This window comes from Sphaerodactylus townsendi, linkage group LG02 (assembly GCF_021028975.2).
Source record: "Sphaerodactylus townsendi isolate TG3544 linkage group LG02, MPM_Stown_v2.3, whole genome shotgun sequence".
Lineage (NCBI taxonomy): Eukaryota > Metazoa > Chordata > Lepidosauria > Squamata > Sphaerodactylidae > Sphaerodactylus > Sphaerodactylus townsendi.
In genome coordinates this window covers 100,802,653-100,827,208 of record NC_059426.1, presented here as the reverse complement: position 1 = coordinate 100,827,208, position 24,556 = coordinate 100,802,653, and the positions used below count along the sequence as shown (strand labels likewise).

The window sequence follows — 24,556 nt, the reverse complement described above, 5'->3', positions numbered from 1 at the left end:
GCCCGGAAAACCCACCACAACCATTAGTGGTATGCCACTGCCATTTTCGGCTATTTTGATAGGATCTGATCAATGCATTCAATTAAAATGCTTTGCTACCTATCATCCATTGTATCAGAATAGTGCCATCTCATTCCAGGCGACACACACTGCAACTGAGGAAAATATACCTGTACAAACATTTAGGCAATGATTTTAGTAAATATGAAGAAATTGTCTATAATCATTGTGGACTTTAGGCACTTCTTGTGTCCTGGTTTTGATGGCAATTGTGTAGTTGCCATTGTGAGAAGCTGAAATATGTTACAGAACAAAGATTTTAAAAAGGCATGAAATGCTGCTCTATGGCCTCTAAAGAGAAAGAAAACAATGGGAAATCATCAAAAGCAACTTCAACTGGACACTTTTATTTCTGTTCAGTTTAATAATTCAAAGGAAAACTATCTAAACCATAGAGGTCCAGAGAAGGGTAGGTGGTCTAGTGAGAAAAACCAAGTAAGAATATCCATGTAAGAAATGATCAAAAAGTGTAATGTCCCTTTTTTCTCAGTGTTTGATCAGACTGCTGGATCAGTCTGCTTGATCAGACTGCTGAACCCACAGAATAAGAAATATAGAACAAGTGGTACTGTATTATCAGATTCATCACAGTGTCCAATATGGTGCTTTTCCAATTGCATTTGAGGGATAAGAACATAAGAACATAAGAACATAAGAACAAGCCAGCTGGATCAGACCAGAGTCCATCTAGTCCAGCTCTCTGCTACTCGCAGTGGCCCACCAGGTGCCTTTGGGAGTTCACATGTAGGATGTGAAAGCAATGGCCTTCTGTGGCTGTTGCTCTCCGAGCACCTGGACTGTTAAGGCATTTGCAATCTCAGATCAAAGAGGATCAAGATTGGTAGCCATAAATCGACTTCTCTCTCCATAAATCTGTCCAAGCCCCTTTTAAAGCTACTCCGGGTTAGGTGGCCATCACCACCTCCTGTGGCAGCATATTCCAAACACCAATCACCATCGTTAGCGTGAAGAAGTGTTTCCCCTTTTATTAGTTCTACCCTTCTTCCCCCAGCATTTTCAATGAATGCCCCTGGTTCCTAGTATTGTGATGTTAGAGAGAAAAATTCTCTCTCTGTCAACATTTCTTTTCTACCCCATGCATAATTTTTATAGGACTTCAATCATATCCCCCCCTCAGACGTCTCCTCTCCAAACTAAAGAGTCCCCAAACGCTGCAGCCTTTCCTCATATAGGGAAGGTGCTGCAGTCCTCAATCATCCCTGCATTAAGCCCTTCTCTGCGCTTTTTCTATCTCTTCAATATCCTTTTTTGAGATGTGAGCGACCAAGAACTGAACACAAGTAATTCCAAGTCGCGGTCGCACCACAGCTTTATATAAGGGCATGACACAATCTTTGCAGTTTTATTCTCAATTCCTTTCCTCTAATTATCCCCAGCATAGAGTTTGCTCTTTTTTCACAGCTGCCATACATTGAGTTGGACATTCCCATGGAACTGTCAACTAAGACGCCCAAATCCCACTTTTGCCTGGTCTGTGACTGATAGCACTGGACCCCCTGTAGCGTGTATGTGAAGTTTGGATTTTTTGCCCCTATGTGCATCACTTTGCATTTTGCATACATTGAACTGCATTTGCCATTTCTTAGCCCACTCACCTAATTTATCAAGGTCCGCTTGGAGCTCCTCTCATAATCCCTTTGTGGTTCTCACCCACCCTACATAATTTGGTATCATCTGCAAACTTGGCACACCACGCTTACCCACCCCTACTTCCAGGTCATTTATGAATAGGTTAAAGAGCACTGGTCCCAATACGGGATCGCTTGGGAGACACCACTCCCTACATCTCTCCATTGTGAGAATTTCCCATTTACACCCTTTACTCTTTTGCTTCTTCCCTGTTTCTCAACCAGTTTTTAATCCATAGGAGGACTTCCCCTCTTATTCCTTCATTGCTGAGTTTTCTCAATAGTCTCTGGTGAGGAACTTTGTCAAAAGCCTTTTGGAAAATCCAAGTAGACAATGTCCACTGGTTTCCCTTATCCACATGCCTGTTTACATCCTCAAAAGAACTCTAGTAAGTTTGTAAGACCCAGGATTTGGTCTCCTCTGCAAAAGCCATGCTTGAACTCTTTCTCAGCAGAGTCTCTGCTTTTCTACATGTTTTATAATTTTTTATCTTTAATGACAGATTCTACTAATTTACCAGGAACAGATGTCAAAACTGACTGGCCTTGTAATTTCCCGGGTCCCCCCTAGATCCTGTCTTAAAGATTGGTGTGACATTGGCCATCTTCCAGTCTTCAGGGATGGAGCCTGCATATTAAAGTGAGAAGATCAGCAATCTTCGTGCTTTGGAGCTCTTTTAAGAACCTCCTTGGGTGAATGCAATCTGGGGCCAGGGGATTTTGGTAACATTTTAGTTTATCAATGGCTGCCAGAACTTTCTTCCTTGTCTACCACTATCTTTGTTAGTTCCTCGGATCTTCAGCCTCCTAAGAAGCTTGGTTCAGGTGCAGGAATTTTCCTCACCTCCTCTTATACAGGGTGAAGACAGATGCAAAGAATCTCATTCAGCTTTTCTGCAATCTCCTCTGTCATCTTTTAGCACACCCCTTTTGTTCCTTTGTCATCTAACGGGTCTACCGCTTCCTTGCTGGCTTCCCCTGCTTTTTTGATGTACTTGAAGAACTGTTTATGTTGCTGGTTTTTTTGATGTTCACAGCCATGTGTTCTCTCACGAAATCGCTTTTTTTTTGCCTCCCTTACAGCTAACTTGCTTCTCTTTTGCCACCATTTGTGTTCTCTCTGGTATTCTTTATCAGTTAAGTTGGACTTCCATTTTCTAAAAGACATCTTTTTTTCCCTAATAATTTCCTCAACGTCCCTTGTTAACCATGGTGGCTTTCTTTTGGACTGGGCGCTGCCTTTCCTAACCTGCGGAACACATTCCAGCTGAGCTTTTGTGACTGTGTTTTTAAATAAAAAATCCCTGGGGTTCCACAAAAAGTAATTAAGATGACCTGTAACGGTTAAAAAATGTATCTAAAAATTACTTCTTATGCCTTACTGTTAATGTTCCCATGCAGTGTACAACTACTGGAAAGTGTTAGGCATGTTCTAGGATGCATTCTTAGGTCACACAGGATACACATGAAGTTGATGAGGCCTGGTTAACTCTCTGAATGAGATGAGCTTATTTCTTTATAACACTTTCCAGAATCTTCTGCAATGTTCAGAGGGTCTGTGGTAGATGTGGGAAGGCTACTGTGTGGAGGTTACTCACCAAATTTTTTAATATAGACATAGTTACTAAGGTAAAACATTTGAAAACCACAGATTTAACACATAGTATAGTTTCTACTTTTGTATAAAAATTGTTGTCTTCAGCCTCCCAAATGGCCCAGCTTAATCTGAACTGATCAGATCTGGAAAGCTAAGTAGAGAGATCTGCATCTTAATATTTGGATGGGAGGACCAAGGAAAATATAGGTTTGCTATGGAGAGAAAGGCAACAACAAAACATATCTGCTTATCTAGTGTTGAACTGCAGGCTCCACCTCCAAAGTGCACCTGACTTTGAAGGTGCAGCTTCAAGGGCAAAGCCAGCAGTATGAAGCTGGACCCGGCCAGGCTGACCCACAGTTCAGAGTAGAGTGGTACAATTACTTCCCTTGATTCCCAGAATTGCATATCCCAGAATTGCATCCCAGAATTGCCATTTCACATTGCTGACTCATGTTCAGTTTGTGGTCTACTAAGACTCCCAGATCCATTTAACATGCACTGTTGTCAAGCCAGGTGCCACACATCCTATATCTGTGCATTTCTTTTTTTCTGCCTAAGTGTAAAATCTCACATTTATCTCTGTTGAAATTCATTTTGTTAGTTTTGGCCCAGCTCTCTAATCTGTCCAGTTCATTTTGAATCCTGCTTCCAGGGTATTACCTACCCCTCCTAATTTAGTATCATCTGCAAATTTGATCATCATGCCCTCTATTTTATTATCCAAGTCATTGATAAAAATATTGAATAGCACTGGGCCCAGGACATAACCCTGTGACACTCTACTGCTGATTTTCAGTGATCACATTATTCCTTTCCAAGTGCTTACAGACTGTCTCCTTAACGATCTGCTCTAGAATCTTTCCTGGTATTGATGTCAGGCTGACTGGATGTCCTCTTTTTCCCCCCTTTTGAAGATGTGGGCAACATTAGCTCTCCTTCAGTCCTCTGGGACTTCTCCTGTTCTCCAGGAGTTCTCCAAGATTATAGCAAGCAGTTCTGAGATTACTTCTTCCTGTTCTTTTAATACCCTGGGATGTAGTTAATCAGGGCCCGGAGATTTGAATTCATTTAAAGTATTCAGGTATTCCTGTACTAGTTCTTTATTTATCTGTGCTGAATTTCCCCTACTGTATCTTCTGATCCATTTCTCCCCAGTTGAGCACTGTTTTTACTTTTGGGGGGGAAAAACCGAGGCAAAGAAGGTATTGGGTAGTTCTGCCTTTTCTCTGTCCCCTGTTAGAATTTCACCATCTTCTTTACGCAGTGACCCTATCATCCTTTTTCTTCCTTTTGTACAGACATAACCAAAAAAACCCTTTTTATGATTTTTAACATCTCTCGCAAGTCTGAGCTCATTGTGAGCTTTAGCTTTTCTGACTTTCTCCCTCCATGTCTTGACTATTTGTTTAAATTCCTCTTTAGTGATTTCCCTCCTTTTCTATTTTTTGTTCATGTCTCTTTTATATCTTAGCTCATTTGAGAGTTCTTTAGACATCCATCCAGGTTTCTATAGACACCTCCCATTTTTTCTCCTCATTGGAACTGTTTGAAATTGTGCCTTCAAGATCTCACTTTTAAGAAACTCCATCCATCTTCTACTTCCTTCTCTTTTAATATTCTTAACCATGGGGTCACACCTAGTAGTTTCTTAAGTTTACTGAAATAAGCTTTCTTAATGTCTAGAACATGTGTCTGACTAGACATGGCATTCCGTTTCCACTGTATAACAAACTCCAGTAGAACATGGTCACACCCATCTAAGAACCCTACCACTTCCACCCCATTAATCAGGTTATCATTGTTGGTGAGGAGCAGATCTAAAATAGCCGATCCCCTTGTTGCCTCATCCACCTTCTGGACCATGAAATTGTCTGCAAGGCAAGTAAGGAAATTGTTTCACCTGGTAGTCCTGGCAGTGTTTGACTCCCAGCAAATATTTGGATAATTGAAATCTCCCATTTCTACTATTTCTCTTCTTTGTGAAAGTTTGGTCATCTGCTCCAAGAAGCCATCATGCTCACAGGTGTAATCATCCCTGACATATAGTGCTATTCCATTACCTTTCCTAGTTGATCTATTTCTCCGGAATAGGTTGTACCCCTCAATTATTACATTCCAGTCATGAGATTCATCCCACCAGGTTTCAGTGATGTCTGTTATATCATATTTATTATGCCATGTTAAGAGTTCCAGTTCATCCTGTTTATTACTCATGCTTTGAGCAATAGTGTAGAGACATCTAAGGCTTTGATTCATGCCTATATCCTTCAGCCTGTTCTCTCTAGTACTAGGTGAACTCCTTCCCACTTGAATATTGTCTCCATCCCCCACTTCACTCAGTTTAAAGCCCCCCTGATAAGATTTGTCAATCTCCTAGCAAAAATGTTCTTCCTTACAGCCATGAGGTGTAACCCATCCCTTGCCAGTAGTCACTGTTCATGAAACTGCAGACCATGGACCAAGAAGCCAAAACATTCCTGGCGGCACCACCTGCGAAGCCACTTATTCACCTCCACTATTCTTCTTTCCCTCCCTGGGCCATGTCCTTCAACTGGAAATAGAGATGGAAGGACAACCTGTGCATCCAGTTCCTTCAGCTTACTTCCGAGAGCCTCAAAATCCTTTTTGATGTCATGAAAGCTACATCTAGCAGTGTCATCTGTTCCAAAATGGATTTAAAGGAGGGGATAATGGTCAGTGGGCTTAACAAATCTTCTTAGCCTCTCTGTGTCATCATGGATTTTTGCCCCAGGGGGACAGCACATCTCTTGATAGATCTTGTCAGGCCAGCAAATTGCTGCTTCTGTCCCCCTTAGCAGGGAGTCCCCTACCACCACCCTTATCAGGGAGTCCCCTACCACCATATCCAGGCGAAGTGGAGTTCTTGGCAGGAAGGGGACTGGTCTGCTGAGAGTGTCCCTTTAAATGGCACCCAGGGCATGCACCTTGGTTTCCCTACCCTAGATACCCCCCTGTCATCTTTTGCCTTTTATACCTCATGGTGTTGGTTACAAATCAAAGACATTGTGTACTGAGTTTTACTGAATTCAGTGGGATTACTCTCAGAAAATTGTGCACAGAATCTCTGCCATATTGCAATTCTATGCACACCTACCTGTGAATAAGCTCACTGTAATCAGTGGATCTCATTTCTGAATCAACATATGATTACAGTACCTGCATACAGCAGATGTGACTATATATAAATATAGGAAACATATGTAATAAAAATAGCTACTTTTATTGTGTATATTGATACTTGCATGAGGTTAAATGTACTGTAAGGGATAGCCTAGAAATAAAATATAAGGAAATGAACCACTCATGCTTTGTTATAAATTTCATTGTTCAGGAAATATAACCTATATGTTAAAAGTAAATATTGAATTCAGGCCAGAATTGTTGATCCCGGGAGGATAAAAATTGTAGGAAACTTGTGAGGAAAAGCTGTCAGACACAAGGATATGCAGTCTGTCACACACTCTGGCTCTCTATTTCTCTCAGGAGACTGAGATATTGTTTATATAGAAAGAGGCTGGATGGGATGTATTAATAATAATAAGAGAGAGAGCAGTGGAAGCCCATCTCAGTGGAGCATCCTCCATGGACCAAATGACCTTTTCCTGTGCAGCTGCCTTAAGCCATTTGTCTGACTTTTCAAACAAAATCAATCCTATTTCCAGTTCAAGATTTCTAACTGCTTGTGTGAATAAACAGATACATGGACGTAATGCACTGGAAGTGTGCCTTGCAATGTTTTTCTCCTTACTGTTTCAGCATATTTAGTTCTTTAAAAAATAAGCGACAAACCACTCTTCTTAAAGTGTTTGCGACTGCTGATGACTGCCCTCCAAACACTCTTTCCTGTTAAAGGCAACAGGACATCCTTATTTCATTTACCTTTAACAGTGTTATGAGAAAACAGATGACTTGTTCAAGGTCAAGGAGTAACATCTTGACTAAGATAATGGTTCAACACTGACACTGTACACTTCAGACTTTGGAGATGATTTTAATATTAGTTCTATTTGCTCACATCCATACATAGTAATGGGGAATACTTTGCCATGTATTATTTTGATTATCTTAAATTTGTCTGCCAGTAACACATCCTTACATGTAAGGATTTTTTCTAGCTCCTTCACTGCCCTTCCTAGTTTCAATCTCCTTGTGATTTCTTGATTGTGGTCTCACTTTTGATTGATGTGGTAGACAAAGAATAGAAAATCTTAAACAATTGTAATGTCTTCATTTTCAAAGTTGTTTAATTCTTGATGTTCAACTGTCCTCTTGCTTTGGCACTTTCTTCTTTCACCTTCATCAGTAGACATTTCAAGTCTCCACTATTTTCTGACTATAATGTGGTATCGTCTGCATATCTCAGATTGTTAATGTTCCTTCCAACAATTTTCAATCCACCTTCATCTAAATATAATCTAGCTTTCCTTAAAATATGTTCTGCATAAAGATTGAAGAGATAGGGAGACAAATAAACATGTATGGTACTTAATGTTGAATAAGTACAATAGTTGCTGAGTGGCTATCTGTTTTTAGGATGATATATTGTTATTAGTCAAAAGTAGTTGGTTGATGCTTCATCAGTAGGAGTTAATAGTTAAGCAATGCTTTCCTGAATATATTTAACCCCCCCCCTTTTAATTTTCCCCCTGTTTTTCCCCTGTGGAAATCAAGGTAGTATATATGATTTTCCCCATCTTCAGGTTTGCAGTAACCCTGTCAGGCTGAGATTGTATGAGTGACCAACGTCAGCCAATAACAGATTTCAGTAAGCACAATGAACTTCTTGTACCTGAAATCTCAGAGAATCACTGTCAGTCAGAGAAGAAGATACTGAACTTGATCAATATGTGTGCAGTACAGGCATAAATATAAAAAAGAACTATTACATATTTGTCACCTTTCTGTTCTCTTACAGAGTTTTTGGGGCAGCTATACTCCTGACTTCCACTCTCAACATGCTAATACCATCTGCGGCTCGAGTGCATTTTGGATGTGTTATCTTTGTTAGAATCTTGCAAGGCCTTGTTGAGGTATGGAAAATAATTAAAAATTATTTTGCTATTTCCACCATCAACATGGATAGGAGAAAGCGCTACTGCTCACGATCTCCCTCACTTTTTCTGACAAAGATCTTTTTTTGTGTCTGTTCTATTTTGGTGCTGCTCTTCTCTCCTAGGAATGACCAGGAGGAACTGTGCTGGGGTTGCACTGGAACTAATGGGTGGAAATCCATTCTGAAGCTACTAAAGGAATGGTCAGGAGACATGATTTGTGTATTCATCTGATAGATTTTCCTTATACTCCCTTCTACCAAAAAAGATCAATAACTGTCACTTACAATAAAACACAACTGCATAAAAGGGTGATTATTACATTACTGACCCCACTAAAATTGACAGTTTTTAGCAACTCACCATCTATGAACAAGTCTCAAGGACTGAGAATGAAAAATCTCTTTATTTACCCATTGGAGCCCCAGAATACAGAAGTCTCTTCACCTGGCATCTGAAATGCAAAATATGAGGCACCAGGTAAACAGATACAGAGTTAGTGTCCCACAAGCAGTTCTTAGGGCTGCCTAGAGGAGGAGATTATGCAGACAAATTCCAGGCCCTGGTCATTCCAAAGTTCCATGAAGCTGGGCAAGTCATGTGATCTCCTTTCACACTTCTGTGTGGGTCAGGATGAAATTATAGTCTTGAGGACTACTGTAGCCATCAGCAGATCTACAGAAGAGACCTGTTCAAAGAAGGTAACCCTTTCCCCCCTTATCCAGGGCAGGCATAAGCAAAGTGGAAAAATGAGAATGTACTGCAACCAGCATGTTCTATTTTATCAGAAATTTATGAACCTCTTCCTTCTAGTTGATTTGTCCCATGTTTTGAGAATTATCATGAATTCCATGACAAGTCCTGTTAGTCCCATACACTGATTACAACTAATATAAAATCAAATAAACAGTAAATAAGCAATTTATTCCACAGGGTGTAACTTATCCAGCCTGCCATGGAATATGGAGCAAGTGGGCACCTCCTCTAGAGAGAAGTAGACTAGCAACTACATCTTTCTGTGGTAAGTAACATCTTAAGTTCTTGTTATCACTTCATCTGAATTTAACAATATTTTTGCTTTATTTGATTCATCTACAATAATCACACCTCTGGTTTGCTATGGAATTCACTTTCACATAAGAGGGATCTGGGAGTCTTACTAGACTACAAACTGAACATGAGTCAGTAGTGTGATATGGCAGCCAAGAAAGCCAATACAATTCTGGGATGCATCAATAAGAGTATAGTGTCTAGATCGAAGGTAGTAATTGTATCACTCTACTCTGCATTGGTCAGACCTCACCTAGAGTGCTGTGCTCAGTTCTGGGTACAGCAATTTAAGAAGGATATTGACAAGCTGGAACGTGATAAATGATAAAAGGTCTGGATAAATGATAAAAATAATAAAAGGTCTGATAAAATGATAAAAGGTCTGGAATCCATGCCCTACAAAGAGAGATTCAAGGAACTGGGAATGCTTAGTGTGGAGAAGTGAAGATTGAGGGGGGGAGGGGGGCATGATACCTATGTTTAAATATATGAAGGGATGTCATGTTGGTGAGGGAGCAAGCTTGATTTCTGCTGCTCCAGAGACTAGGACATGGAGCAATGGATTCAAGGTGCAGGAAAAGAGATTCACCTAAAAAGAGATTCCATCTAAACATTAGGAAGAACTTTCTGACTGTCAGGGCTGTTCGACAGTAGAATACACTACCTCAGAGAGTGATGGAGTTTCCTTCTTTGGAGGTTTTTAAACAGAAGCTGGATGAACATATGTTGGGAGTGCTTTGATTGTGTGTTTCTGCATGGCAGGGGGTTGAATCTGATGGCCCTTGTGGTCTCTTCCAACTCTATGATTCTATGATTCTAAGAGTGATTAGGATAGCAATCTCACATTTCTAGATCTGTTAAGAAAAATGGGCACTTGCATAGAATCACACTGTTACGCACTTAAAACTATGATAGAAAACTATGATAGTAAATAAACAATCTGAAGACAATATGGAACATGTAGACGATCACATCACCTTACCCACCTACATTCCAGTTTGAAAAAAAACCCTAAATGCACTCAAAAGAATTTCACGTAAGTTGGTTGCTCTCTTTGGTGTATTTTTTATGACATCATATGATAAAGTTATGTAATTCAATCACATGAGAGTATCAGTCAATTAACATTTATAAGATTATCTGTATAATCTACATTTGGATATTTTGTCCAGAAAGATATCAATGAATAGTTTTCTTCAAAGGTATGCAAAATCACAGGTTTGTTTATACTGTGCAAGTAAGCAATTTGCTTTATGGGGCTTAGTATACTCAACTTGCGCACACGCTATACACGTGACTTCATATGAATATTCATTTTGGCTCCATAGCCACCCCTGTAAGTATTTCCACTTCATAAAAGTCTACCTTCTTTTCCAGGTTCCTATGCAGGTGCAGTTATTGCAATGCCTTTGGCTGGGATATTAGTGCAATATACTGGATGGTCTTCTGTGTTCTATGTGTATGGTAGGTTATTGACTATCTGCCTCATACCCTGTCTATTACCACAGCCCAACTGGATTTTAAATACTATTTTATTATTAATATAAATGGGATATTTTACTGTTAGATTTCATTACATCAAAAGCATAGTGTGAGCACCAGTGTGTGTAAAAAGGGGATTAAGGCTAGATAGTTCTCACTTCAAGTCAGCCATGAAGTTCATTGCAGACTTCGCGTCAATTTGTTGCTTTTTCTCAGCCTAATCTACCTCACACAGTTGGGAGACTTATTTGAAGGGTGGGAAGCTATGTATGATTATATACTTCCAAACTTCTTGGAAGATGGGAGATAAAAAAAAAAAAAGCATAGAAATTGACCAATAAGTCTATGTATGCAATGGAATAAACAATGGAACTCTGTTTACTTGCTGCCTATAATATAATCCTTTGAAATTCTACCACAGAAAATCCAACCACATTACCTATACGATATGATGACAATTCCCAGACAAGTTCAGCATAGAAACTGTATGTCATTAGATCAAATTTCAGCAAGTTCACAAGCTTATTGTATGGCCTTAGGAAAACCAAAATTTCCTACCAGTCTACAGAATGAAATTAAAAATATTCTATTTAATGTTGCTGTACAGTCTGTGGCTATGACAATAAATAGCTTAAATACTATGAGCAGGTGCCTCACCCATAGCCCCCAGTTGGGCTGATGCCTTCCCTTCTTCCCCTTCATGGGCACAGATCTCATCACACCCAGTATTGCCAAGATTTGGCTGGGTTTGTAAAAGCTTTTAAATCATTGTTATATCAATATTTCTGTTAATGCAGTTATATCGGTATTGCAACTCTTCTCAAAAATAATCCACCCAAATGTGGCACTACAGAGTCAAAGCAGTTCCCTAGACCTCATGCTGCTGAAGGAGACCATGTCTAGACCTGTAATTCTCTCCCTCTCCTCTCCCCTGCCACATACTTCCTGCCACTGCTGATGTTACAGGAGAACAGAAAGGCTCCTTTTAAAATAAAGACATATTTGAAACAAAGTTTTAAAAAGCCCTCCCAGTCATCAAGAAGAACAGAAGTGGGGCGGGGGGGGGGTGGTAGGTAAAGAGGAGTCAAAAAGAGACCCTGCTTGTACTGTACTTTGGAAAAGCACTCTGTGTTATTATTATATCAAAACTGTGCTCATTAGCAAATATTTTTGTTCTGGAGGCAAAGCAAATTAAAACTTGTGCTAGAAGTGGTTTTGCTTAATGTGACAGAATACATCTGTACAAGAAATCTTGCCGCAACAGACATTTGCCCCTATTGCACACCAGTCACCTTGTGCACCACTGTGGCAATAAAAAGGGGCAAGATCACTGAGAGTGTTGGCATAGAAATGCACCACTGTGGCACTACAGAGCCTGGAATGTGTGATTGCTGTGTTCAGACAAGTGGCTAGGGGCATGAGCTGTGATGTGATGGTGATTTGGGGGATAACTTAGTGCAAAAATCATGAGGATCCACAAGGATCCTTGCTTTTTAAGCAGGTGTTTGTGCCATTGTGGCACCATGGAGCATGAGATGTGTGACTGTTGTGTTCAGACAAGTGGCTAGGGGCATGAACTGTGATGTGATGGTAATTTTGGGGTGACCAAGTGAAAAAATCAGGAGGATCCGTGAGGATCTTTGCTTTTTTACCCCATTTTTGTGCCACTATGGTGCCACGAAGCATGGGATGCATGATTTTTGTGAGGGGTGGCAAGCAGGGGCACTGAGAGAGGAAGGTGGGGGGTGGCAAGCAGGGGCAGTGGGAGAGGACGGTGTGGGGGTAGCAAGCAGGGGCAGTGTGAGAGGAAGCTTTGGTTTAACAAGCAGGAGCAGTGGGAGAGGACGGTGTGGGGGTAGCAAGCAAGGGCATTGGGAATGGAAGGTGTGGGGGTGCAAGCAGGGGCAGTGGGAGAGGAAGGTGGGGGGAAAAGCAAGCAGTGGCAGTGGGAGAAGAAGGTGGAGGGGTGGAAATCCGGGGAAGGGGGGAGGAAGGGAGGGGAGGGAAAGCAGCATTGAAAGCAGCATTGTTTGCCTAAATTTGGCATGGATTGGGGGAGATTTAAAGGGAGAGCTCCCTTTAAATTTCCTCCCCCCCCCATCCATGCCAAATTTAGGCAAACAAAACAACACTGCTTTCAGTGATGTTTAAAGGGAGCCCAAAAGGCTCCTAAACCACCCACCCACCCTTATTCATTTGAATGCCCATATTGCGATTCGGATTCAAGCATTCAAATGGATTCAGATTCGGGCTGCTTGAATTCAGCCTGAATTCGAGCTGAATCTCCTGAATCAAACCTGATTGGGCTGTTTTGGCAATTTGGCCATGCCGAATCGCCAAGTCTAGCTATCAACACCTGGGTCATACCCATCATCAGGCACACTGCAGGATTCATCAACTGGACACAGGTGATTTGGATGCACTGGATAGAAGAACTCAGAAGACTGACAATAAAAACTCAGAAGACTGACAATATTCCACCCACGTAGTGATACTGATAGATTATACCTTCTCTGGAGATCTGGTGGCAGAGGGTTACTGCAAATAAAGCAAACAGTGGAAGAGCAGAAACATGCAGTGGCCAATTATGTGAATTAGTCAAGAACAGGCATTGATTGAAGTGAAGATTTACTGAAAGCTCAGAGAACCAAACCGGAGTACAGAAAAAGTGTCATTAAAACAAGAACTGATCGCTGGCACAACAAAGCACTGCATGGTGAATTTCTGAAGAAGATCAAATACTAAATACCATGATTTGAAAATCAAGATACAGCGACTATGGAACAAACCAGCTGAGATTTTCCCAGTGGTTATTGGCATCCTGGGTGCCATTCCAAAAACACTAGGGTGACACTTGAAACATCTTCAAATCAACAACATCTGTCAGATTCAGAAGGCACTCCTTTTTGAATCCTCATGAATATTATACTGATACATTACAACTTCCTAGGCCTCTGGGAGAGGCTCAAATTGTAATAAAAGGTCAACAACTGACTAAAAGAACTGGCATCTGTTATATTATAAATAAATAAATAAATATATTATTTCTATTGATTTGAAAAAATAAAATAATCAAGTACATTATCTAAAAGCATGAAACAGCAGAAAGATTGAATTATCTGCTGAAAGGGAGGTTCCTAGATGATTTAATGATTGCAAGTGACCACATTTCTTCTGAGAGGAAATACTTCCTAGGCTGATCCTTAGCTGCCTAGTGTTTTAAAGGTCAAAACTAGCATCCTGAAATGGGCACTGATTAAGTATTCCAAAGTTGCACATGAGATTTACAGTCACTTTCTACTCTGAGAATTCTGAATAGTAAGAGACAGCCCCACATAGAATGCATTTAGCAGTCAAGACTGAATGTTTCAAAAATACATATGACAGTCATCAAATTCCATCTCTTCAGATAGTCATAGTCCCAGATGGAGCTCTTGGAATGTCCCTTTGTTATTTTACTTGCCTTCTTAATGTAAGGTAATATCATTATTTATTCTGCACTTTGTGTTCATGGGAATGTAATCTGTGCAAAGGGTAAACTTCTTAGTATACAGGCATTCTTAGTATACATGCATTCTCTTATAGTAGGAAAGAGTCCCAAATAGTGGGAAATGAGGGGGAATCTCTCTGTGGATATCGAAGTGTTGCTTGAAGAAGAAAGGTTTACGGCCAGATAGAAGGTTCAGATGATGGCTACCCTAACCTTTAATATTTTTTTTGGAAGTAGGGAGGGGAAAAGCTCTAGGAGGGATTTTGAGGAGGAATAACATCACAAGTAGCAGAGAGAAAATAGGTCAGGAAGAAGCCTAATAATTTTCAAAACAGCAAAATTGTACAAACTGCCAAATTAGGCCTAAATGAGGACAATGACTCACATTGCGCTTACCTCAGTGTAAAACAGTGGAAGCTGAACAAAAGTCAGTGAACTAGATCTTTACTTAGAACAAATGTATAAAGCTAGATTGAAAATAATTTAATTATACTGACTAGCTCAGAAACCGCTCTGACTCAGGAAATTTCTAGATAATTGGGAGCAGAGCATGGGGAAAGAATAATTTGGAGGGAGCTCAATGTGGATATAATGCTATGGATTGAAACCTCGAAAGTTACCATTTAATCCAGGGGAACTAATCTCTATTGCCTGAAGATCCATTGTAATTCCATGAGGTCTACAGACTCCACCTGAAAGCTGTCAACCCTACATAAAAAGGGATCTGCAAGAGGGGTGGGCATATAAACCATTGCGGTTTAGTGGTAAGAGTATAAGACTAGGATGTGGGAGACTTAGGCTGTTTTTGCACGGGCAGAAAACAGCACCCTAGGGATGGTAAAAACACCATCCCTGGGGCGCTGTTCGCACAGCTGGTGCTGCTGAATTGCAGCAGCACCATGCTCGCCCCCTCAAGCAGCATGAAAATGCTGCTTTTGAACCTCGCTCAACAAGGTTGCCATGCGAATGGCAGCGAGTGGAAGGTGGCGTTTTCCCTGCACCGGCCCCAAATGCCTCCTTGCCTCCTCCTGGCTTTCGTCCCTCTGTGGAGGCCTGGGGACATGGCTCCTGGCCTCCGTTCCTGCAGCCATTGCTCTGGCCATGGAGGTGTGTCCCCTGGCCTCCACAGAGTTATGGATGTCAGGAAAAGGTAAGGAGGCATTTGGAGGGTTGCACAGCTGTGCGGAGCTTGCTCTGCCAGCTGCGCAGCCAGCAAAGCCATTTGTGTGAACAACCCCAGGGCTTGCATCGGCATGAATCATGCTGATGCAGCCCCGCTGCTCTGGCTGTGCAGAAACAGCCTTAGGTTCAAATCCCCACTGTTATGTATAAGTGACCTGAAGCCAGTCATTTATTCTCAGCACTTTCTCTACCTCACAGGACTGTGGTTGTGTGAATAAAATGGAGGTGACAGTTATATAAGCTGCTTTGGGTCCCCATTGAAGAGAAGAGCAAAAGGGGAAGAAGAGGAGAAGGAGGAGTTTAGATTTATACCCCGCCTTTTTCTCCTGTAAGGAGTCTCAAAGCGCCTTACAGACTCCTTTCCTTCCTCTCCCTACAACAGAAACCTTTTGAGGTATGTGGAGCTGAAGGCCTCCTGAAGAAGTGTGACTAGACCAAGGTCATACAGCAGACTTCATGTGTAAGAACAGGGAAGCAAATCCAGTTTACCAGATAAGAGTCTGCTGCTCATGTGGAAGAGTGCGGAATCAAACCCAATTCTACAAATTAGAGTCCACTGCTTGCTCCTAACCATTATACCATGCTTGAGGGGATCTGCTTGGAAGGGAAGGCTAGATTGGGATGGGGAAAGAAACAGCTTTTTAGACATTTTAAACTGGTGCCAATCAGTTTAAAATAAATAAAATATGAAAATTCTGGACATGCATTTCTGAAGTAGTATTGAAATATTGAAGTTTACCCAGAAATGGCTTTAAAGGATATACATTCCAGTGAGTAACAATTGTCATACACATACTTCCCATGGGGACAAGAAGTGAAAAATGTGTCGTTTATCCTCCCCCATTCTGTTTCTGACACTGTCTGGCTGATGCTTTCATTCCCTTATTTCTTAATGACAAGGTCAAGATGAGATAGGGAGCAGGGCACAAATTGGATGATGTCCTACAGTTTTTCGCAGTATCACACAAAATTCCAGAATGTATTCTCCATATGCTGTGTTCCCTTCTAGTAGTCTAGAACGTCAAGGTGGGACCTGGGGTTATTCTGGAATTACAACTGAGCTCCAGGCTGAAGAGTTGCCCTGGAGGAAATTGTGTCTTCAGAGGGTGTGGCATCACATCACTGCTCAGCTCTTTCCCTTCCCTGTCCCCAGGCTCAATCTCCAAATCTCAAGGAATTTCCCAAGGTAGAGTTGGCAACCCTAATTCTCAATCAGATGGAGTAACAATAAGAAGCGACTTTTCATACATTGTACTGCTTGCTTTCTGGCTGGCTGGTGCTGCTCCCTTCCACAAAGACGGAGTGCATTCTGGAGTCCTTTCAGCATAAGTTTCCCATATGGCTGCCAACTCTACCTTGGGAAATTTCTGAAGATATCTGGGGAGTGGCTGGGAAGGCAGAGTTTGGGGAACGGAGATACCTCAGTAGGGTATAACACCAGATTCACCTTCCGAAGCTGCAATTTTCATCAGGAGATCAGCTGTACTTCTGGGAGATCTCCAGATCCCCCTAGAGATTGGCAACCCTAAGTTTTCCACACTTCTATGGCAAATGCTGGAAGATTTGGGAAGAGTCCCTGGGGAGGGTTGAGTTTGGGTAAGTTGTGATGTCCTGGCTAATGTTATGGGCTGTTTCCCTAGTATGTATGGTCTTGAGCATAACTATATGGAAGACATTTTTTTCCTCTTATTCCTAACTACTCTGAGGTGGGTAATGAAGTCTGTGAAGTCCATTTACCTGTCCTAGGTAGGTAAATGGGAGGCCTATTTCAGCTTGGCACTATCCTACATGGTTGGAATGCACATTTGAGTCTTCTGAATAGCACAGAAGATACCTCAACTCACTTGTGAAAGTTCATGGCATCAGTCAACATGAAAATAGTGCGAGTTGGGCATCCCTTCTGACTCTGTTGATTGCTCTGGTGTTCTCTGGGATGCCCATAAGGACTGTAAGATGTACTCCACTTTCATTTGCTGTGTCCCCTTCTAGTTGTCCATTATTTCTCATTTCTATATCCACTGCCCTTGAGGAGAAGAGGTGTGTGTGGATCAATATTGCAAGCAGCTGACAGACTCTATGGCTCATTCCGCACATGTAGAATAATGCACTTTCAAACTGCTTTCAGTGCTCTTTGAAGCTGTGCGGAATAGCAAAATCCACTTTCAAACAGTTGTGAAAGTGGTTTGAAAACGCATTATTTTGCGTGTGCGGAAGGGGCCTATGAGGGGGTCAGATTTTGCCTTTGAACTGGCAGGTACCAAACACTGAAATAAAAATTAGGGAGCCGTCACAGTACCAGAGATTTGTTTGAAGTTTGTTTTGCAGCACCTCCTAAAGAGACAGGTGAATATTTGAGTTGCTTCTTTGGGAGTGAAAGCTACTGCCAAAAAACTTCAAAGGCACCTTTAGCTGTGAAAGGGGCTCTCCTTGTTCACAAATGTATCTTTTGTTTCATCAATGGTTACAAAGGAGAGCATTTTAGTTGCTTACCATTATTAAAGCCAACTGTTGATTCTGTCAAGGAGGGAATAAGACTGGAGAATAACCACTGTGTGCTTTTAAAATTTAGGAGGAATAATTTTCTAATTATTCCTCCTTAATTTTAATAATTTCTAAGGGTTTAAAAATTAAATAAATAATGCCAAAGAGTAGTGAGGTTTAAAAGTATAAGGAAAGAGCCCATGCGCCTTCTTCATTGGACACACCAATTAATATGCCTCAAAATATAATTCCATTTAGAATCAACAATTAATGAAGGATTTTCTTTAAGCATGTCCCAGTTAATAATAGAATAAAAACCCAGGGTGCTCATTCTGCACTAATCAGTGCTGTGTATTTCAAATGCCTCTTGCTAACAGAAGCTCTGACACATTGCATCAGAAGTGTTGCTGAGATTAGATATTTCATGTGCCTGTTTTTATCTTGCTACGAAGAGAGAAGCCTTCAAATTAGCACAGAAGTGTGCGACACTGTCAGACAGACTGTCACAGCTCCACTATGGTGGTGATTTTTTTTTAGTTTAGCAAGATCTTGCAGGGTTAAAACAAGAGGTGTTTCAGTTAAGTAGAAATATAAAAAGGTAACTTTATTTTGGTAAAATAAAGATGACAAAGAGCTGCAATGGATTGCATCCCAAATCAGTGCACATACACACACACAAACACACACACACACACACACACACAGAGAGAGAGAGAGAGAGAGAGAACAGGAATGCATACATCTGTAGGCTTGTACTCAAGACAAAATTGTACAAAAAATGTTGGTTTACAAACTACCAGCCTCATTGTGGCAGGACTATGTTTTTGGCCTCTGCAATTTTCCCATTAAAGCAACCCTTTCCTCAACTGTGTTGAACTCACAAATTGCAGCAAATGTGTGCCCACCTCCATTTGGAGTCACTAATTTATGCAAACATTTCCAGTGACTTTAAGGAAAAGACAACTTCATTATGGTCTCAGACTTATCAGAACTCACATCCATCTCAGAAGTATCAAAAGAGTATCAAGAGAAGTATCAAGATATAAGGAAAATGCTATACAATACTATAAGGAAAATGCTATACAAGCAAATGTATATTTTGCATCATCTACTTCAGAGTTTGTTTTTAAATCCTTCCTTTCTTTATATATTCAACAGGAAGTTTTGGCATGGTTTGGTACATGTTTTGGCTTTTGGTATCATATGAGAGTCCTGCAAAACATCCTACAATTACAGATGAAGAACGCAGATACATAGAAGAGAGTATTGGAGAGAGTGCCAATCTTTTAGGAGCAATGGAAGTAAGGACTTTGTCTCTGGTTGTTAGTGTGGAAACAAATCATCTTGTAGTTTGGTCAAAGGATGGACTGAAAAATTAATATTTGTCCCACTGTAAGGAGAAGCAGGCTGGGGCTACAATGTCTATTAACTGAACTGAACTATTAACTGAAATGTCTATTAACTGAACTATTAATATTAACTGAAAAATTAATAGCAGACTGGTGCTACAATGTCTATTTTCACTTGAGAGAATGAAAAAGAAATATACTGTGTTTCGTAAATCTAACCCTGGTCCATTTTGCACAAAGGAATTAAAAAGTCCTGCAGATGTTTTAAAATGAACTGTTTTGGCTTTTTTCTCCTGCATGGAATGGCAGAAATGAAGCATTGCAAGTCAAAATGCTTCTTTTTTTCCACCTCCCCCTTCAAGCTCTTGCTTCCATTTTCACTGCAGCTTGTGCCTGCCATTTTCTGTCAGTTCCAGGAGTCTCCTTGCAGCCATCATTTGCTGAAGGTTTTCCACAGAGGTTACTTCTGCTAGCAGCTTATTTGCTTGCTATTTCCCTGAAAAAATGAATAAATGTATTGTCGAAGGATTTCACGGCCGGATTCAACTGGTTCTGGAGGGTTTTCTGGGCTGTGTGGCCGTGGTCTGGTAGATCTTGTTCCTAACATTTCACCTGCATCTGTGGCCGGCATCTTCAGAGGTGTATCAACACACTTCTCTCTGTGATACACTTCTGAAGATGCCAGCCACAGATGCAGGTGAAACATTAGGAACAAGATCTACCAGACCACGACCACACAGCCTGCAAAACCCACAACAACCAGTTAATGAATAAAGTTAATTTTTCCTGGTGATCCCACACACATGTCATTTTTAAATTTGGTTTTTGAGGGAGGTGTCTTTGTAACTACAATGACACCATGTGAGAATTGCAGTTGCTCAGAGCAGAAGCGTAGCTGGGCCAAACTGCGCCCAGTGCGCAGTGTGTTTTTTCCACCCCCATGGCTTTCCCGTGGCTCCCCCACCACCCCCCATGGAGCCCCCCCATGGCGCACACACACCGCCCCCCTTCCCACATCTTTACCTTCACATTCCCTTCCTTTCTGTTTGAAGTACTTTTTTGAGGCTGAAAAGCGGCCCCCTTCACATTAGTGCTCAGGGAAAAAACTGCCTGACGAACTGTACTTCCCAGGAGACCTTGTGAGTCCCAAGGTCTCCTGGGAACTGTAGTTCCTCAGGCAGTTTTTAGCCTGAACTGTAAATAGGCTGCTTTTTTCAGCCTCAAAAAGTACTAAAAAAGAAAAGGAACATAGGTAAGTGTGGAAAGGGGGGCGGTATGTGTGTGCCGTGGGGGGCACCGTGGAGGGCTGTGGGGGTGTGGGGAAAGGGGGAGGGGCTGGGGATGATTTTCCACCCCCAGGCATGCGCCCAGTGCATGACGCACCCCCCCTTTCAATGAACAATGAACTAATAAAAAGGAGCCAACTAACAGAAAGGAGCCTAGTCTTTAAATGAATCTTGTTTCATGATTACAACTTGAGAAACTAAAACAAAAAGGTTTTACAAATTGTTTTCTTTATGTGTCATAAACATTAGTACATTATCTTCCAAATATTTGTGTATTTTTTTCTACTTGTTCCTTGGAGAAAACTTTACAAGTACACAAAAATCAGTCAGCCTTGGTGACAGATACGAGCAACCCAAAGTTTTTGACAGTTTGCTAAAACTATAAAAGTACACAAAAGCCAGTGAAATGCTGCTTTTATTTGTTTCAGAAATTTAAGACTCCATGGAGAAAATTTTTTACTTCTATGCCTGTCTATGCAATAATTGTTGCAAACTTCTGCAGAAGTTGGACTTTTTACCTGCTGCTCATTAGTCAACCTGCTTACTTTGAAGAGGTGTTTGGCTTTGAAATTAGCAAGGTATTTATATTATTGAATTTAAAATATTGAAATGAACATTCCTGGAAGGCATGAATACCAAGCCATCAATTTTTCATAAATGTTTCTAACATCAATTAATTTTACATGTCCATGTTTCCAATGGGAAAGGCCAAGAGTATTTTTCTATACCACTATATGGAGGGAAAGGAGAGGGGATGACAACAGCTGAAAGCAACAGAGATGGGCCATGCCGATGTTCCTGCCCATTTCCACACTCTTTCCGCTGCTTGTGCAACAGGATGCACCTTTTCTCACCTATGTGTGGAAGCAGACAAAGATACAATATTGACATTGAGTAATTTCCAAAATCCTCGAGTCCCTCAATTTAATAGCTTGTTTAATATTCAGATATTATTGCAAAGAATGTCACAAAAAAGTATTATCGAACAATTAATTCCAAGTTTGTTGCTGTAACACTGCTTGAGTTTTGCTATATTCTAAACCTCAGTATCTATCTGTCTCCACATTGCAGGAATATTTTTCCTCTCTGTATGGCTGTCCTCTTTTTTCTTCCATTGGTTTTAGTGGACATAGACTGGAGTCAGAGGCGCAGCAAGGGGGGAAAGCGCCTGGTGCACTGGTGCGTCCTCCACCCCTGTCCCATCCTGGAATGCCCCCGCCACACTCTTGCCACACCACTACAGGAGTACACGCCCGGTGCATCACCCCCCTCCCCCTTGGAGTCTCTGACTGGAGTAACTTTACACACTGTCTGTTTCCCTAGGATTTTCTGAGTAGATTTTGCAAAGTTTCGTTGGGGAGGTGGGGAGGAAAGGACCACGGGAGACTTGTAACACTGACCTCCAAGATGGTGGCCCAGAGGCGTAAGAGGAACAACAGAGGCGTAAGAGTCCCTGACCACTTTCAAGAGCTATTGGGCAGATTTGTTTTTATATGATATTTGCGTTGGATCTGGGTGGGGAGAAAGAGCCCAGAGGACACCTTTATCTGGGGACAGATGGTGACTTCCTGCAGTCCGTTGTTGTTGTTGTTGTTGTTGTTGTTGTTGTTGTTGTTGTTGTTGTTGTTGTTGTTGACAAAAACAACAAGCCCATGGTAGCACAACTGCCAGATCACTGGTTGGTGTTGGCCTTCTACCCACTTCGAGTTCTACCCTAGAACTTAGACGTAAAATGTTTGCAGAGCCGAGTAGAACAGCTTTCTGCATTTGGCAGACAGTGATTTTATTTTTATTAAGTTGTTGCAAGTACTGTCCCAGGGATTTTGGGACAGCACCCAGTGTGCTGATCACCACTGGGATCACTGCTGCTGCTTTGTGCCATAGACACTGCAGTTCAATTTTTAAATCTTGATATTTTGTAATTTTTTTCTAGTTGCTTTTCTTCGACCTGGATGTCATTGGGTAGTGCAATGTCAATAATCCATACTTTATTGTTCTTGACAATTTATTTTGATGATGATGATGATGATGATGATGATGATGATGATGATGATGATGATGATGATGATGATGATGATGATGATGATGATGATGATGATGATGATGATGGTAGATTTCACAGCTGCCAGATCTTTAGCTGGTTGTTGGCCTTCATTACAATTCGAGCCTCACCCAGAGGCCTAGGAAGTTGTAATGTATTGATGTAGTATTCGTGTGGATCACAGTAGGGCTGCCTTCTGAATTTGACACATGTTAATTTTGATGATTTGAAGATGTTTCAAGTGTTACCCTAATGTTTTCGGGATGGCTCTCAGCATGCCGATTACCACTGGGACAACTGGTTTGTGCCATAGATGCTGAAGCTTGATTTTTAAATCGTGGTATCTAGTGACCTTCTTGTGTTCTTTTTCAACAACCCTGATGTCACCGGGTATTGCTATGTCAATGATGGTCATTTTCTTGTCCTCAATCACGGTGGTGTCTGGTGTATTGTGTTTCAACACTTTGTCCATTTGGATTCGAAAGTCTCACAGGATCTTGACCTTCTCATTTTCCATTACTTTCTTTGGACAATGGTCCCACCAGTTCTTAGCTGTTCTTATGTTGTAATTCTTGCATAAATTCCAGAGGATCATCCAGTTGTGCCTCTGTTTGTACTCAGTCTGGGCAATCTTTTTGCAGCAGCTGAGGACATGATCTACAGTTTCATCAGCTTCTTTCCACAATCTTCTTTCCACAATCTTCAATCTTCAATCATTCAAGGATTTTTCGATTTTGGCCTTGATCAAATTTGTTCTAATGGCTTGCTCTTGAGCAGCTAAAATCAGAGATTCAGTTTCCTTTTTCAGAGTTCCAGTTGTTAATCACAGCCAGGTTTTTTCGTTGTCCACCTTGTCCTTGATCTTCTTCAGAAATTGGTCGTGCAGTGCTTTGTTGTGCCAGCTTTCAGTCCTCATTTTAATCACATTTTTTCTGTATTCTTGTTTGGTTTTCTGGGTCTTCAGCAAATGTCTGTTCTTCACTTAAATCAATGCCTGTTCTTGACTTTCATTCACATAATCAGCCAGTGCTTGCTTCTCCTTTTCCACTGTTTGCTGTACTTGCAGTAAACCTCTGCCACCAGTTCTCCAGGGAATGAATAATCTATCAGTATCACTGCATGGGTGTAAGACATGGTGCATTGTCATAAGCTTCTGAGTTTTTCTGTCCAATGCATTCAACTCATCCTATGTCCAGTTGATGATTCCTGCAGTGTATCTGATCACAGATATGGCCCAGGTGTTGATGACCTTGATGGTATTCCTGCCGTTTAATTTAGATTTCAAAATTTTCCTGACCCTCTGGGTGTACTCTCTGCTGGCAACAGTCTTCACTTGCCCGTGCTTGATGTTATCCAGCTGCAAAATGCCCAGGTATTTATAAGCTCCCTCCTGGTTGCACTTGATCAGTTGGCCATCAGGCATTTAAATCCCATCACTCTCGGTGATCTCCCCCCTCTTTATTGCCACAGTAGCACACTTTTCCAGGCCAAACTTCATCAAAATACCTGTGCTGAATATTCAGACTGTGTTTACTAGTGACTGAATTTCTGTGTCTGATTTCCTATACAGCTTCAAATCATCCATGTACAGCAGATGTGAGGTTTTTTCCAAATCTTTGGCCATTTGATAGCCCAACTTTGTTTTCTTTAAAATTACTGTTAGTGGGATCATGGCAATGATAAACAGTAAAGGTGATGAAGTGAATCCAACTTTGGAAAGATTCTCACCTCGCATAATGTTGACTGTTCCAAAGTTTTTTCATCTCCAACTGTCAGTTCAGATTTTCCACTGTCTCATCCACTTTTTTTCTCAG

At 41.2% G+C, this 24,556-nt stretch overlaps 1 protein-coding gene across 1 annotated transcript in view; it reads left to right on the top strand.

Moving 5' to 3' along the window:
* SLC17A6 (solute carrier family 17 member 6) overlaps positions 1–24,556 on the top strand; it is a 78,648-nt gene that overhangs the window by 38,950 nt on the left and 15,142 nt on the right. Inside the window, exons 4-8 of the mRNA XM_048484028.1 lie at positions 8,246–8,360; positions 9,315–9,402; positions 10,809–10,895; positions 19,225–19,367; positions 21,130–21,279. Of these exons, the coding sequence (XP_048339985.1) occupies positions 8,246–8,360; positions 9,315–9,402; positions 10,809–10,895; positions 19,225–19,367; positions 21,130–21,279 (583 nt within the window). The remainder of the gene's footprint in view (positions 1–8,245; positions 8,361–9,314; positions 9,403–10,808; positions 10,896–19,224; positions 19,368–21,129; positions 21,280–24,556) is intronic.